This window comes from Lissotriton vulgaris, chromosome 12, assembly GCF_964263255.1.
Source record: "Lissotriton vulgaris chromosome 12, aLisVul1.2, whole genome shotgun sequence".
NCBI classification, from domain to species: domain Eukaryota; kingdom Metazoa; phylum Chordata; class Amphibia; order Caudata; family Salamandridae; genus Lissotriton; species Lissotriton vulgaris.
The window spans coordinates 392,543,004-392,561,477 of NC_141700.1; the positions used below are offsets into that span (position 1 = coordinate 392,543,004).

General features: G+C 43.8%; 1 protein-coding gene across 7 annotated transcripts in view; it reads left to right on the forward strand.

Annotated features, from left to right (window-relative positions):
* CYLD (CYLD lysine 63 deubiquitinase) overlaps positions 1-18,474 on the forward strand; it is a 516,546-nt gene that overhangs the window by 474,131 nt on the left and 23,941 nt on the right. For all 7 annotated transcript variants that reach the window (XM_086945164.1, XM_086945166.1, XM_086945167.1 and 4 more), the window contains exon 16: positions 9,701-9,917. In XM_086945164.1, the coding sequence (XP_086801290.1) occupies positions 9,701-9,917 (217 nt within the window). The remainder of the gene's footprint in view (positions 1-9,700; positions 9,918-18,474) is intronic.

Here is an 18,474-nt window from a genome sequence, read left to right on the forward strand (position 1 = left end):
CGCAGTCAGCTCTTCGGGTGTCTTTCAAGAGGTCCGGTCCCACGTCTCTCGGTGCCTCCTCGGGTCCCTTCTTTGCAGGGACTGTGGATCGGGCTGGGAGAAGTCTGGGAGTCTGGGTCTTGTCAGGCTCTGGGCTCGGGCTCCGGCGGGAGGCGGCGGCAAAGCAGACGTCGAGTTGCTGGTTGGTACCTGTGTTCACAGGGTGGCCACTCCTAGGCCACAAGGGAGATGCTCTTCAGTCTTCTGTGCAGCAGAATGTCGAAGTCCAGTCGTCTTCTTCGTTTAAAGTTGATTCAGGATGATCTGAGGTGCTCTGGCACTGCTCCCACTCTTATTCCCATACTGAGGGGTGGATCACCTGCTAGGTCCCTCCTCTGGGTGGGACCAGGAAGGGGGGCGGTTACACCCCCTTTCCTTTGTCCAGCTCCTCGTCAGGCCTGGGGCTGGAAAGTCCCAGGACCGGTTTGGACTGGCTTATGCACGGGGACACCTTGTGTGCCCCGGGCATGTCTCAATCTATTCAGCCCTGTCCTACCCAATACACAAAATCCTGTCTGGGGTGGTGCTCGCACCTCCCAAGGCAGGAAACCCTTTGTCCAAGCCTCCCTCGCTGGAAGGACTCCCAGCAGCAGGAGGTCAGACTTGTGTCTGTGGTGGCAGCGTCCATTTTGTGACGCTGAGGCTCTGGTTAACTTTAACCGGGGTTAAGGCTACTCGTGTCCCTCGAGAAGGGTGGAATGCTATCCCTGTCGACAGAACTGTCGAGGGGATAGTATTCCAAATCGTATGACACCTTACTCGACATGTTTTGATAAAGCTAAACCAAAGTTAGCATATAACCGCGAGGATTATAATGCACTTAAGAGTATATGGTATGGCAATATCCCGGAACAGCTAAGGGAGTGGTTCCCGACTGCTGCAGACAGGCTCAGCTCATGCTAGAGCACCATCTCACATATTTCCAAGCACTCTGCCTCCAGGATTGAGGAGGCCTTCCATAGGAGTGGCTGATAGGAACATATGTGTCAAGTTTAAGGTTAGATATAGGGATACTATATCTAAGTAAGAGGTGATTACACCACTTACCCCAGCTGAGTGATCAGCCAGTTGTGTCAAATATGGAGGCCAGGCCAGGGGTGGCACAATACATGCTGCAGCCCCTGGTAGGCCTTGGAAACACCTATGCCCTGGGTACCTAGGGTACACTGTTACAGGGGCCAATAAGGTGAACCAGTTCCAATTCGTAATGCACCTAGGGTGCATTGGCAGTAATTTAGAGAGAGAACAGCAGGCTGTGGGTCTGATTAGCAGGCCCACATCCACATTAAGTCATAAACCAGTGAAGCAAAAAAAGCAAAAATTTGGGGTGACCATAGAATAGCAGACCCTACTCTCCTACAAGCGCTCCGCAGGCAGTGGTATCAACACAATGGAGATCACAGGGAGTCAGTCAAGATCTCCAGAGAAACTGCAGCAGATCTGTCTTGGTGGAGTGTGGAGGGCAATCTGTCTCAAGGAAAGCCCTTCCATCCGCCTCCATCGGTTGCCACAGTGATAACGGATGCATCCTCCCTACGGTGAGGTGCTCATCTGGGGGATCTGGAGGTCAAGGGTCTTTGGTCTCCAGAGGAAAGGTTGCTTCACATCAACTTTCTAGAGTTGCGGGCGATACGTTTTACACTCAAGGCCTTCCTTCCTTCCCTTCGCGGTCAGTCGGTTCAGGTCCTAACGGACAACACGACCGCGATGTGGAATGTCAACAAGCAGGGAGGAGTGGGTGAGGAGTGGTTTCGCAGTGTCTCTGCAGAGAGACTCTGCGACTCTGTTCCTGGGTTCATGTCCACCAGATTTGTCTGATGGCAAATAATCTGGCCGGTGTTCTGAACGTACGTGCAGACAGTCCCAGTCGGCAGTTCTCAGCCGACCACGAGTGGAGGCTTCATCCAGTGGTAGTTCGTCACGTCTTTCGGACGTGGGGGAACTCCTCAGATGGATCTGTTTGCCACTCACGAGAATGCTCACTGCCTGTCATTCTGCAGTCTCCAGTATCCGATGCAGGGAGCTTTGGGGGACGTGTTTCAGTTGAGATGGGGCTCACAACTCCTTTACGCATTTTCTCCCATTCCCTTGATTCCTCGGGTTCTGAGGAAGATTCGCCAAGACAGAGTCCAAGTCATATTGATCGCCCCGGAATGGCCAAGAAGGGTGTGGTACACAGATCTTCTCCACCTCTCCTCGTGCCCTCCGCTCCGTCTGCCGTTCAGGGCAGATCTCCTCTCACAGTTGCAGGGGCAAGTTCTACACCCCCACCTCCAGAGCTTACACCTTCATGCCTGGAGATTGAACGGGGAAACCTGAATTATTTTTCTCTCCCACCTGACGTGGTGGATGGTATTCTTTCAGCCAGACGTCTTTCCACCAAGTCAATCTATTCTTATAGATGGTCCAAATTTGTTTCGTAGTGTGGAGCGAAATCTATTGACCCCTTAAGGGCTTGTTTATCCAACATACTTCAGTATGCTCTTTCTTTGGCCCAGCAGAGTTTTGCTGTTGCAAATGTAAAAGGTTATTCATCGGCCTTGTCCGCATTCCTTTGTTTGCCGGACCAGCCGTCTTTGTTTAAGTCACCTATTGGGTTACGTTTTATAAAGGTTCTTACCAACAAATTCCCTCCTACTCCATTTATTGTGCCTCAATGGGACTTGAATCTTGTTTTAACCTATTTGATGGGTTCACCTTTTCAACCTTTACACAAGTGTCCCATGAGACTTCTGTCTTTTAAGACTGTTTTTCTTGTAGCAATTACCTCGGCAAGAAGGGTAAGTGAGCTTCAAGCTCTTAGTTCGAAACCCCCATTCTTGACCATTCATGCTGAAAGAATGGTACTTAGGACCAGAGCTGCTTTTCTACCTAAGTTGGAAATTCCCTTCAATCTGGTGCAGTCCGTTACCCTTCCTACCTTCTATCCTCCCACTCACCCTTCCAAGGAGGAGGAACAGCTTCATCGCCTGGACCCTAAGAGGGCGGTGTGCTTCTACCTTGATAGAACTAAAGACTATCACGTGGATGACCAGCTCTTTGTTGGATTTGCTGGCTGCAAGAAAGGAAAAGCGGTGCACAGGCGCACGCTATCGAGGTGGATTATCCTGTGCATTAAGATCTGCTACGCCCTGGCTGGTAAGGAACCTCCAGAGGGTATAAGAGCTCACTCTACTAGAGCAAAGTCTTCTACATCTGCTTTGTCTAGGGGTGTACCTGTAGAGGACATTTTTAGAGCAGCAACTTGGGCCTCCCTCCACACTTTCGCGAAGCATTACTGCTTAGATTCGGAAGTGAGGAGGGACGGCCACTTTGCGCGTTCTGTCCTCTAAGATTTTCTGGTATAGGAGAGTGGACACCCTCCTCCGGGAATGGGGACTGCTGTGGAATTCTATTCACAAGGTGAGGAATCCACTGGCAGATGTATCCATCAGAAGAACAAGTTACTTACCTTCGGTAACGCTTTTTCTGGTGGATACAGTATCTGCCTGTGGATTCCTCACTGACCCACTGCCTCCCCGTTGTCCACTCTTATATACCTGATAGGTGTATATTTGTAATTTTCAGTGGAAATGTTTAATTGTTCTTGCTTATTGCATTGATTTCACACTATGTGTGTTGGTTTGAATACTGTGTACTATGTATACTGTGCCTATTTATGTTGGTCCGTCTGTGTGCCTCGGGGGCCCGGAAAAAAGGGCGGAACTGATGTCATCACGCTGACGAGGCCCTATTATGGATCCAGTGGCGTCACCGGGGTCGCGAGCGGAGTCGTACCCTCTGTGACGTTGTCCATGACCTCGCTGGCGTGGAGAGCTACAAAAGTTTCCAATTAGCTGCTGCGCAGGGGATATTCACAAGGTGAGAAATCCACAGGCAGATACTGTATCCACCAGAAAAAGCGTTACCGAAGGTAAGTAACTTGTTCATCTATTTCTTCTGGGGTTACTACTGTGGCATTTCTTGCACTTGAGGAGGTCTCCATTTGTACTTCTTTCGAATTTACAGGAGTGTTTTTTCTGACCGAGTCACTCACTGGTTCTCTTATTGGCAAATACATCAGGGAAATCACTGACTCACATTCACTTGCTTGATCATCAGCTATTAAGGGTTCTTTTCTTGGCTGAACTATAGGTGTAGTCAGAACGGGAGTCTTAGGACTAGCTTGCTTATCTGCGTACAAAGGTACAACTGGGCCAATAGTTACTGGAATTGTTAGGGCTTTAGGACTTGTATTTAATTGGGAAATTTTCTGAATCAACTCACTTCTATGTTTATTTAATACTTCTATGTTTATTTAATACTTCTCTTTCCCTGACTTGTAATACTCTTTCTAACAAAGTCTCATGTAGCACTTGCAGAATCAGAGGTTGTTTCAGAAACGGAGCATTTGGATTAACTGTGCTTGGTTCCTCATTATAAGGTGGTGGATTTTTAATCAATAAATCCTCCAAATAATCATCATCTGACTCACCACTAGTTATTAAATGTTTTGTTTTCTCATTCTTTTTACTTCCAGTGGGCTCTTCTAAAGTTAATACAGGATACAATCCTTCCAGTAACATAGACCTCTCCATTGTTTCATTAATTTATCTCTTGTATCTTTTGGAAATCGGAGATAAAACCTACTCAAATTACCATTACTTCTGGGTCTATCTCGCTCAAAAGCCTCAGTTTCCCATTCCTACAATGCCTCATTTAGAATTCAAATAAATTCAACCAATAGTTGCGCGGCTTCTCTCGTGAGACTAGTTCTCACGCTCCTGTGCTCACCCCTCCTTTACAATAATTTACCGCAGCTACACACCCGCTGTCTCGACCAATACCAGATCGGCTCTGAGTGACGTCACCGCAGCTCTGCAACTGATTCCCTCCTTTGCAAGGTAATACAAAACTTAATTTCTTTCACTTTTAATGCAGATGTTTATTATTCAACAACGTAAAAACATACACCACTGTACCCGAGTGACTAAATCAAAGGAAAGTTACATTTCACTCACTACAAGTAAATCCCTTCCGCTTACTTTTCATATACTCTGAGTAGATTCCTTCCGTCTACCCTGCACGCAAGCATAAGAGAACCTGCTACTCCTTCAGACTTATCTACTCCGGGATATACTAAGGCCAAAGTTTCACCAGCGGACCCTTTTGCTATCAATCAAGCTCAGAAGAACCTGCTACTCCTTCCGTATGACCCTTTCTAGGTGATATCACACAAAAAGTTTTGCCAGCAAACTCTTTGCTATCATTTATCACTCATTTATACAGAAAAATCCCTAAGAAGTGCTTCTGGTTTTACCTAACCATGCACTTATTTCCTCCAGGTAAGTGACCTCACTGCAGTGTGGCTTCGATTTACCACCCGCTATTCTGCCCCGGGGATTCCAGACAAAACATATAACAGGTACGAACAATTTTGGTTAATACATACATTCAATGCAGCATCAATATAATCAATGTAAAATCAGATTTGATCGGTCAATAATGAATACATAGCTAACTAACTACCTATCTTAACTAAACCCTAACCATCTTGCTGCTACCAAAAGAAATACTGATAGAGTGCGCAGGTCACCCGACTCGGTTTTACCATACTCACCTGTGCCCATAAAACAACACAAAATATACTTGTGGGTTTAATCAGATAACCTGTGCGCTCACTCTAATCAGTGATTTATGAATTTCATTTAGGACCTAAACCATTGACTTACCAATCCTTGTAGTCGGTACCTAAAGTCCTAATGGATCAAGGGTGTTAGAATAATAGGAAAATAACATTTGCACTCATATAATAACCACAGACTCGGAAAGTTTTAAAATCTTTATCTACGTTTTTAAATGGTCATGATCCAAAGATTAAACACCAGCAGACTTTCAATTGTGAAGATCAGAATCAATATGTAACTATGCAAAAGATGTATTAAACTGTTTTCGAACTGTTTGCAGTAAGGGGGGTAAAGAAAAAGAACATGATATGTGATCAAATGATTTTGGGCATTTGACAAAAGGGAGTGTAAGGAAAAAAGAAATACGTCATCAAAACTGGCACATGATCTCAACAATAGGGAGGGTAAGAAAGGCAACATATTTCAAACTTTTAACGGTAGGAAGGGTAAAGAGAAGGAAATAATACATTGACCAACCCACACGGATTTATAATTACCTAGAATAGTGTGAAGACCAAACCCTGGCCACGGGCTGGACAAAGGACAGAACCCCGAAAAAAAAGGCGCCAGCAAGGAAAGCAGGTGCAGACCAAAATTCAGGACAGGTAAAGCCAAATTGGATCAGGACAGGACCACCAAAGGTTAAGACGGGCACCCGCAGTTAAGTTGCAACGCCTGCGCTACTCTCACTCTGCAGCTAACAGCCACAACCCCGATTGGGTTATCGATTTTCCCGGCAAAGTGCTTCGCCAGCACTTCAGCTCCCGGAACCCCGATTGGGTCAGCAAATCTTCTGACAGAGTGCTCCGCAGCCCTCTGTTCTTGGTCACCTATTGAGTGCATTGGGTCAGTGACAGGTCAGCTATTCGGACAAGTCGGACAAATTAACTTGCAACGCCTACCCTAGTTATGCTATTTTCCAGGTCATTGTACCAACCCCCAATGCTGCAAGTGTAAGGATCCCCAATTTTGATTGGACAAAGAATAAGGAGAGGTCATCACAGCATACCAAAATGAAACTTTTCTTGATGATATTAAAATTACCGTTCCTGCCCATCAAATTACTTTCCCACGTATGTTTTATTCCACCCGACAATGAATGTTCTTTTAACAAATACATTTTTATAACATATTAACAAGTTCTCTTCCGTTTAAGTTCAAAAGTTTGCTTTCTCATTCACATCTTCCAGTGCGCAGTAGCTTGGCATTGCTTCAAGGTTAGATGACTTCAGTTCTCTTTAGAGTCAGACATGCGCGATGTGAGTTTTCAAGATGGAGTAATGGCACCTCCCGGGTCCAAAGATTACGATACATGAAAAGTAGAAAAGTAACAGTTTTAGAACACAGAATAAATGAATGCACTGTATACCACTTATCTCTACTCTATTCCCATTACTTTATTTTTAACTATTGCCTTAGTGTAAAGCAGAACGAACAGCTTAGCAAAAGCAGCAGTGCAAGCTTCATGCATGCTGTAACACAGAGCAGCCACCTTAGTTTTAATCCGCAGAAGCAAAAGTTTCCCTCCAAGCGATAGATACGTCATATCACGTGAGTGTGACAGACGCATGCGCAGCAAGAAATCCCGCATAGCAGCAACCATTTTATTGCAAGCGGATTAACATTAGTAAAAGCACATATGCAAGTTTCCCTCAAATGTCGTGTAATGCGATATTAATAAAACAAACATGTTGATTAGTATATTAACGTTATGTCGAGAGGACTGATTACAAGCAAGTTGCATTACATGCAAATCCTTGCTCCATCAGAGACATATTTCACCTCAGTGCTAGTCACAGTTGGTTCCTGTGGCTGAGATTTGTCCTGTGGAAACCTGGGATTACCTTCACACTTCCTCCAAATATTGTTTGGATTCAGAGGTGAGAAAGGATGACCATATCCCACGCTCTGTCCTACATGATTTCCTTTAGACCCACCACTAGGAGTTGTACTTTGGAATCTATTCAACAAGTGATGAACCTGCAGGTAGGAATATTTATCAGAAGAAAAGAAAATGCTTTTGATGAGTCTCTCTGGTGGATACTCTACCAGCAGATTCCTGACCATACCTACTGCCTCCCCTTTCTGAAAGATTGCTGTAGTCCACTTAAAAATGTTCTGTTCTAGATTGCTGCATTGAACTGCCACAATTGATGCTGTTTCCTTGTCTCTGCCACTTAGGGCACAGGCAAAATAGATCAGCAAGTAATGTTGTTGCACAGTGATGGACTCTTTAAAGCTCTTTTGACATGACTGTGGCATTGCTACCGGCGTGAGTTCGAGCAAGCACCCCATACAATGCCAAGAGAGCAATAAAAAGGTTTTCAGATCAAGTCTGGTGCCTGGAAATATTCAAAGTTGAGGTGTTTGCAGCTAGCTACAGTATCCACAATAATGATCAATACCGACAAGAAGTAGTTTTCTTCTTTAGGATTGGAGACCTATTGTTCGGCAAAAAGAAGGCAAGAAAACAGGCATACATTGTTGCATATTATAGCCCTTTGCTGTAAGATTCACAAACCCCCAGCAAAAAGAACCACCTGATTATATGTAAAGCACATTATACCATGAGCGTCACCCAGAAACTCCTTAGGAAACTACAGAACATTCAAAATGCCGCAGCCAGAATGGTTCTTGACATCTCCAGTATCACCAAACACCTCCGAGAACTCCACTGGCTCCCAGTCAATGATAGAATTACTTTCAAGCTCCTCACACATGCCTACAAAGCCCTCCACAACACAGGACAAGCATACCTGAACCATCACCTCTCATTCCACGTACTCCCTAGACACCTCCGCTCTGCCCAGCGGACCCTGGCCCCCGCCCCTCAAATCCACAAGACTCGAACCAGAGGAAGATCCTTCTCCTACCTCGCAGCCAAGACCTGGAACACCCTGCCTCTCTCCACCTCGGGCAATCCCCATTGCTGGCCCTATTCACAAAGGATCACAAGAACTGGCACAGATGGTACAGCAGTCCTCCTCTACCCCCAGCGCCTTGAGACACTCAAGTAGCCACGCTTTACAAACCCTGATTGATTGATTGATTGATGAGCAAGGCTGCAGTATTGTCACTGGCTAAAGGTAGTGGTAGTGTTGGATATTTGACCAAGGAAAGGAAAAAGGCTGTTCTGCAAATTGTTCTCATGTGAAAGGGTGGCGTTTCCCTCAGACTTGCCTCTGGACATTGACATTGGAATCAGAGTAATTAAAAAATGAGGAATCTGTGAATAACTATCCACCAAAAGAGAAGTTACGTTCTGTCAGCCTTTTTCTAGTGGATACTGTCTCTGCCCACAGATTTCTCATTGTCCTGAATTTCCAAGTCTTTGGGAAGCGAATATGGTAAAAACTAGCAAATAAAATTACATTAATAAATAAATAGCAATGATGTCCTGTTTTCTCCCTTTATACTTCCCTGTTGCTTCTGTGCTGCTTGGAAGACTGGAGGGAACTGATGCCAGGGGCACAGCTGGTGCATTTAGAGATTTGAGAATCACATACAATGCAACAGAATATGTGTGTAGCTCAAGTCATATTTGCAACACCTAGCACCATAAGGGAGTTAGGAAAAAGTGTGGATGCAGTCTGACTCCTGGAGAGGAAATTTAAAGACGAGAAATATCTGGGAATATGTAGTATGTCACAGAAAATGTACTAATGAAGTTAAGTAACTTGTTCTATTACTTAGAGGTGTTTCTAAAACTGAATGAATTTTGCGTAGTTATTATTCAACATTAGAAATTTTAATTTTCTGTCTTGCTGACCATAGTTAACTAGATTGCGTTTATGTATTCTGTTCTAAATATATTTTCCTTATTGAAACAGTGTGCCGATTTGAGACTGTAGATATGACATTGCAGATCAGAAGCTCAGCTACAATAGTGACTCCAACACATCTTTTTTGTTAAATATAAAAGTTAATACAGATGAAACTGCTTAGAGATGGTGTAGATGGTTTCTCGTAACGTATCCGTCTTTGCTTTTATATAGGTTCACCTACATCCTAAAAGGCAGAGTCACAAGTACAACCCAGTGTCCCTTCCAAAAGATCTCTCCGAGCGTGACTGGAGACGTGGCTGTATGCCTTGCCAGAAGATGGACTTATTTGCTGTACTCTGCATAGAAACAAGCCACTATGTAGCTTTTGTAAAGTATGGGAAAGAAGATGGCGCTTGGTTATTTTTTGACAGCATGGCAGATCGAGATGGTATTTATCTCTTTCATTATTTTACTTCCTAGACAGAAATGGTTGAAATACATAATGTTCTCTCCTAAATGAATTTATGATTTTGTCGTATTTGTATTTGGCTGTAATAAATCTGCCTCCTAAAACTAGCCTTATTTCACTGATGATCCAAGAAGACTACTGAAAGGTTCAATTGCTACACCTAATCTTATCATTTTTAGCAATCTTCTATTATATAATAGTTTATTTCTTTGCCAACAAACCAAAATGTGATTATATTTAACTTTGTAAGTCCTCTCCTCTCTGTACTTAACCTTATATGTTTGTGCAGCTATGTAGATTCCTCGTTTCCCACCAAGAAAGAAAATCTGTAAAATCAACAACATTTCATCAACTAAACTTTATTCATAGCAGCAAAAAGGAAACTAACCTAGACTGGAGACTAGAGTCAGATAGGTTTGATAGTTTTGAGTCTACAGTCTTGTCCCAAGCCATAATTCCTGAACTCTGGTGGTGGTGCTATCATGAGGGTCATCCATGAATTCCTGGTTGATTTTGATGTGCGTGTTATTGTTTCCATGGCTGTTTTGCTAGTTGTGGATTGTGGTCTTATTTTCATAACTTGTAAATAACTGCTTTTTCAGTTTTATTTGTAACCTTAATTGCACTTTACTGTGGTTTTAAAGTCATTTTCTAAGATTTTGTTTAAACATATCTTAACATGGTGTAACCAAAGCCAACAATAACTAAACTTAATTTTTTAAAATATTTTTCTATGATTTATGTTTTTTTAAACATACACCACATACACCAGTTCCTTGTGCCCAACCAACCACGAGCAACCAACCCTGCTTTGTATACAGTAAGATGGCCCACAATGACTGACTGGCAGCCAGGCCCTTTGCCCAACCCTCTGCTGCACAGGTCCTTTGCAGTGAATATGGGAATGCACTGCAATATGTGGCCTTCATCTAGACTCAGCACACAAACCTGTCGAAACATGCACTTTGGCCTTACTCAATGGGGAATGGCCACAGGCAACAAGGGTCAGTGTCTAACTCTGCATGCAACCTCCCACCCCTGCGCAAGGTCTTTCACTGTGCACAGCAGGGGGTTTTGTAAGGTTCAACAGGACCCGTACTAAAGTCACCATTTTAAACCACACTTTTTAACTTGACATCTTTTTCTAATGGTGACTTTCTACATGCTTTGCACATACACAATAAAATGTTTAGAAATAATTTTGCATGCAGTACATTTCATGATGGGCATGTTATCAGGTTGCCTGTACACTCTCTCTAAGCTAGGAACATTGAACACAACACCCTTACATTCGGTTGTCTGGTTGGAGACAGCTCCAAGTCTCAAGACAAACATTCATATCAGCTGTGCACCTTAGACACAGTGCCATTGGAACAGCACGTTTATTATATAAACTGCCTCTGTGAGAATTCGGTAGAGGAGCAGTTCTGCTGGGATTATCCTGGAATGCTGTGCACAGTGACTGAGATGCAACCCAGTTTACTCTAACCTTCCTCCTGTAAAGGACGAGAGCCTGTGCTACACCAGATAAGCTTCTTGATACATCATACACAGGTATAGGGGGTTGGGTTTTCCCAAGAGATCTGGCATATGGTACTCCCACCACCTGCACTGCTCTCGCTAGAGCAGGTAGTATTAGATAGGACTAGAAATATAATTATATATGACAAGATAATGTTATGATGGTTGAACTGTTTATATATTTTTTGCCAGTCTCGTAATGCTGGTTACAAAGCTAAGTTTCATCCTAGTAATAATTGAAGCTCACGCTTTTATATAAGAATACGATTGTTTCAATAAATGTTTGAACCAATTCGTATTTTTTTTGTCTCCTTTGGGATTTCCAGGGTAACAATGAAAGGCTAGATCTGTTGCCATGATTTCCTTGGGAAATTAGAGTGGTCATGTTCTGAGGTTGCATATACTATTTGGAACCCTGATAGGAGTTCAGATGGGGCACTTTGAGCTAGCTTGGAATTAGGTCAACATATTCTAAAGCGTGTGGACTCAGTCCCCCTATTCTGACAGTTATGTTGTCTGGATACACACTCCTATTTTATTCGTAGAAACCATATGACATGGCACCACCAACATTCTAGTTCAGGTACTTTTTTAATAGGCCTCCAAAGTAGGTCTTGCCTGTGCCCAAGGCACTTATTCACCTTATAGGGAGATGTCTGAGGTCTTGAAGATTAATCCTCAACTAAATTGGAAACCCATATTTCTGTCTGAAGGTAGTTCAAGCTTAAACCTGTTGTAGCGTAAGCATGGTAAAATGTTTAATACATTTACTCTCCTTTACTACCCTAACTGTACTGGACCCTTTACGATTAGACAACCTGCAGCATTTCCATTTACCACAGAGGCTATGATACTCTGACAAATATTTCTCCTCGAGTCGAGTTAGGATCATGCAGACCAAAAGCTCTGCAACAGCAAATCAAAACAAAAGAAGTAACACCTGATGTTCTGTCAGACCTAGCTGATTCTCCCTACAACACATTAAGTCATTAGTAAAAAGCACAGTTTGAATGAAATACCCAATAGGACTCAATAAAGAGACTGGGACAGATATTTTGATTAATTTGGTTATTTTATTAAAGATTCAAAATTCATTGCCACAAGCAATTTCTTGAGAAGTTCAGTTAAACATATCACAGCTTTTATAACAGTTACAAACATTTAAGCTGGTGCTCCCAAAGGGTTATAATAAAAATCACCTTACTGAGTTACTGAGTCCCACCACCATTAAGGAAGAAGGATAGTTTGTTGTCTGCGAGCCTGAATCCTATGAAAATGGGGGAAAGGGTTCAAATGTAAAGTCTGTTAAGGGCAAGTCTATTAGCATAGCAAGGAAATAAAAGGAACTAAAACAAAATGGAAATGGTTTGGCAAGGAAGGTTTCAGTACATCAGCTCCAACTGCAGCTTCAGCAAGGCAGTCCAAAAGTAAGAGAAAAGTTATTAAAGAATTGATCAGCATAGTATCCGGTTCTCAGAGTAGGAAAAATCAGAATGGTGTTTCCCCATCTTTGGGTTTCTTCTTGTTCGAGGCATATGGGCTGCAGATGGTACATTATGAATAGATCGCCATCTGGTGTTGGGCTCGGATGATTGCACTTTGTTTTTCTCTTGGAGAGTCTTTTGTATCTTGGTGACTCCTCCCTTAGTTGGTAGTGCGCATGGGCATCGGCTCCATCCTTAGATTGTTTTTTTCCGCCATCGGGTTCGGATGAGGATCGAGACGCTCCAGATCAACTTCAGAAGAAAGTGATTTATCGGCGCGTATTCCCTTTCCAATTCGACGGTATTGTTATCGAACGCGTTTCATTTCCATTCCGACGCGTTGCAAATTCAAAATCGAAGAGAAAAACTTGGATCTACGTCGAAGAACAGGAGGCCTTTCTCGACGCAGTCAAGCCCGGAGTCCATGGAAAGGACTCCATTCAAAAAATGTCCAACGTGTGGTGCTAAGTTCCCACACAAGGACCTACACGAGGTGTGCAACCTCTGTCTATCGCCTGAACACGAATCCAGGGACTGCGAAGCCTGTGCAGCATTCTCCTCCAAGCTAACGATTAGAAATCGTCGAGCTCGAAGACACGAGGTTTCCAGAATGCAGGCGGAGGCGATCCCGGAGCTGTTCGGAGACGAGCAAATCGAGGAAGAAGAGGACCAGTCGGGGTCGGAAGGGGACCAGTCGGAGGTTGAAGAACTCATCGAGCAACAAACCGTGAGTGACGACGTCCCCTTACCGAAAAACCGACCCCGTGCGGTAACGACCCCGCCCTCGGGCCCGGTCAAACCGCAGAAAAAAGTTTCCGACGCCCCGCCCTCGGGCCCGGCAACGAAACTGAAACTGAAACCGAAACACTCGGACCCCCACCATGTCGGATCCGAGAAAAGGGCGACATCGACTTCGGCACCGAGGCTACATACAAGGGAAAGCTCGGTATCGAAACATTCCATGTCGAAACATAAATATGATTTATCGTCCAAGATACACTCGATACCCAGAAAGTCGGAATCGAGCAGACATTCGGTGTCGAAAACAACAAGATCTGACGATCGAAAACAAAAGCACCTCCCGGAACCAGGACCTTCGGTACCGATTCAGGAGCAACAGACAGATCCCAAACAAAAGATCTTGTTTATTGATCCGCAAACTGGGAAAGTGGTCACGAAGAAGAGAAAGAGTGAACAGTCAGAAGATAAACCTCTTCCTTCAAAAAAGAGAACAATGGGGACAAATATAACTCCTCCTGCTTCTCCTCGACCTAAAGTCACACCCTCTTCTCCTATTCCTCACAATAGGCCAAATATTCCTACACCTTCCACACCAAGACCAGCTACACCTCAGTCAGATGTAGACAGTGATCTAGGGGAGGGAGAACCTCAAGGGGATGACGAAACTATCCCAGATGAGGAGGACCCATGGGAAAATTATGATGTAGGGTCAGATGAGGACAACGACCCAGAGCTATATCCCTCAAAGCCTTCACCACCTGATGATAACACAGGTTTTGTGCAGCTCATTAATAGGGCAGCAAAATATCACAAACTAGATATGCATACAGAACCTCAAATAGAGGATTTCTTGTTAGAGACTCTACCTAATGCACAGAGAACATCAGGTACTCTTCCTATGTTGAAGGGTCTTCTTAGTCACACAGAGGAAATATTCGAAAACCCAGTGAGAGCCAGGGTGTTAAACCCAAGAATTGATAAAAAATATAAAGCGGCTCCAAAGGACCCAATATTTATTAAAGGGCATGTACCTCTAGACTCGCTGGTGGTCTCAAACGCTCGTAAAAGAGCAAACTCATTATCTACAGGAGAGGCTCCTCCACCAGATAAAGAGTCAAAGTTAATAGATTCATCAGGCAAAAGAGTAGCATCACAGGCAGCGAATAGCTGGCGTATAGCCAATACACAAGCACTACTCGCACGTTATGACAGGGCACATTATGATGAGTTAGAGAAACTTATCACACATCTCCCCAAAGAACATCAGAAAAAGGCAGATCAATTAATACAGGAAGGTAAAATAATAACTAATACTTCCATTAAGTGCGCACTAGACGCAGCAGACACTGCAGCAAGATCTATTAACACCAGTGTCATGCTAAGAAGACATGCATGGCTTAGAATCTCAGGATTCAAACAAGAAGTACAATCAGCCCTACTGAACAAACCATTTGATCAGAAGACACTGTTTGGTTCAAGCACAGACGAGACCTTAGAAAAAATGAAGAAAGATACAGAAACGGCTAAGTCAATGGGAGCATTGCAACAGCCAACACACAGAGGTTCCTTTCGTAGATCCACCTATAGAGGGGGCTCAAAGAACACAGGAACAAATCAGCAATCCACCTCTTTCACACCAACATCACCCAGAGGTAATTCAAGAGGCAGTTACAGAGGTAACAACAACAAGGGTAGAGGCCGCGGAAATAATAACAACCGCAACGCCTCAACACCAAAACAGTGACTTCATAGAACTCCCCCCAGACCACATAACACCGGTCGGGGGACGTCTATCACAGTTCCTACCTGTCTGGGAAAACATCACATCAGACAAGTGGGTGAGACAAATTATCCAACATGGTTATTGCCTAGAACTCACAGCTACCCCACCAAACATCCCCCCCAAACAGCGTCCAATGAGCCAAGATCATCTGACATTATTAAGAGAAGAAGTTCTAGCACTTCTACAAAAGCATGCAATAGAGAAGGTCCCAAAAGATCAAAAAGGAACAGGAGTATACTCTCTATACTTCCTGATCCCCAAAAAGGACGGGTCCCTAAGACCAATATTAGACCTCAGACCTCTCAATGCTTACATAAATTCGGAGCATTTCCACATGGTCACGCTTCAACAAGTACTCCCTTTACTGAAGAAAGGGGACTTTCTTTCTACACTGGATCTAAAAGACGCTTACTTTCATATCCCAATTCACAAAGCCCACAGAAAATACCTAAGGTTTGTGTTAGAAGGACAACACTATCAGTTCAAAGTCCTTCCGTTCGGTGTCACAACAGCACCAAGAGTTTTCACAAAATGTCTAGCTGTGGTGGCAGCACACCTAAGAAGACAACAAATACATGTCTTCCCATACTTGGACGATTGGCTAATAAAGGCCAAGTCAAAAGAAGAATGTCTTCACAACACACAGAAGACAATTCAATTGCTGCACCACCTAGGGTTCACGGTGAACTACAAAAAATCGCACCTGCAACCAAACCAAATTCAGCAATACCTGGGGGCTACAGTAGACACAGAAAAAGCAATAGCATACCCCAACCCAGTCAGGATACAAACAATGGTCGGGTTAATACAAAGATTTCAACCACAACACTCACTACCAGCACGAGTGTTTATGCAACTATTAGGCATGATGTCCTCATGCATACTGCTAATACCACATGCCAGACTTCAAATGCGTCCACTACAGGAGTGTCTAGCGACACAGTGGAATCAGGCTCAAGGTCAGATTACAGATCTGGTGTTGGTAAACGACCGGACGTACCGCTCTCTGAAGTGGTGGAACACAGAAAACATTTCCAAGGGACGGTCGTTCCTAGAGCCAATTCCACAAGTAATAATAACAGCGGACGCATCGCTCTCAGGATGGGGAGCGCATATGGACAAATACACAGTGCAGGGGAAGTGGAGTGTGCAGCAAAAGAAACTGCACAGCAACTACCTGGAACTATTAGCAGTGTTTCTAGCACTAAAAGCTTTCCAAATGCAAATAACAGGCAAGGCAGTCCTGATCAGAACAGACAACATGACTGCAATGTATTATATTCAAAAACAGGGGGGGACACACTCTCTCCAACTATCCAAACTAGCACAGGACATCTGGAGATGGGCCATTCCTCAAAAGATCTATCTGTTAGCAGAACACCTACCAGGAGTTCAAAATCAGATAGCAGACATCCTAAGCAGACAGTCAGAGCAAGTACACGAATGGGAGCTGCACGACCAAATACTGCAGCCATTCTTCCAAAAATGGGGGCAACCAGAGATAGATCTGTTTGCCAATCATCAGAACGCAAAATGCAAAAACTTCGCATCCAGGTACCCACACCAACGGTCCCAGGGCAATGCACTATGGATAAATTGGTCCAACAAATTTGCTTACGCGTTCCCTCCGCTACCACTAATTCCGTTACTGGTTCGGAAGCTGCAGCAACACTCAATGACAATGATACTAGTGGCACCCACGTGGGCAAGACAGCCGTGGTTCACCACACTGCTACAACTCTCACAAGTACCACATCAAAAGCTAAGATTATTACCCATGCATCTTACACAGAACCATGGAGAAATAATGCACCCAGATCCCAAACAACTGAACCTAGCGATCTGGCTCCTGAGGTCATAGAGTTTGGATATTTAGATCTACCACCAGAATGTATGGAAATCCTTAAACAAGCAAGACGTCCTACCACCAGAGCATGCTACGCAGCAAAATGGAAAAGGTTTGCTATACACTGTAACAGTAAGCAAATCAACCCTTTGGACGCATCCACTAAACAAATCATTTGCTATTTACTACACTTACAGCAATGTAACTTAGCATATACCTCTATAAGAGTTCATCTCGCAGCTATAGCGGCGTACCTACAAAACAGGCAACATCTTTCCCTGTTTAAAGTACCAGCAATTAAAGCTTTCATGGAAGGACTCAAAAGAGTCATTCCACCAAGAAGACCACCTTCCCCAGTCTGGAATCTCAACATAGTACTTACCAGACTAATGGGGCCACCCTTTGAACCTATGCATAGGTGTGAAATACAATTCCTCACATGGAAGGTGGCCTTCCTCATAGCTATCACGTCACTTAGAAGAGTAAGTGAGCTGCAGGCTTTTACAATTCAAGAACCATTTATGCAGTTACACCAAAATAAGGTGGTTCTTAGAACAAACCCAAAATTCTTACCAAAAGTAATTTCAGCATTCCACATCAATCAGTCAGTGGAATTACCGGTTTTCTTTCCAAAACCACAAACAGTAGCAGAAAGAGCCCTACATACATTAGATGTTAGAAGGGCCATATTGTACTATATAGAAAGAACACAAACTTTCAGAAAGACTAAATAGCTATTTGTTGCGTTTTCTCCAACACACAAAGGCAATCCCATCTCTAAGGCGGGCATTGCAAGATGGATTGTAAAATGCATTCAAATATGCTACTTAAAAGCAAAGAAAACATTAACTGTTCCTCCTAGAGCTCACTCTACACGTAAACTAGGAGCATCTATGGCATTTTTGGGAAACATCCCACTAGATGACATATGCAAAGCAGCTACCTGGGTTACACCACACACCTTCACAAAACACTATTGTGTAGATGTGCACACAACACAACAAGCTAGAGTGGGACAAGCAGTATTAAAAACTTTATTTCAGACAGTTGCAACAGACACTGGCGACCACCGCTAGGGAGAGAACTGCTGTATAGTCTATTCATAATGTACCATCTGCAGCCCATATGCCGCGAACGGAATATGCTACTTACCAGTATGCA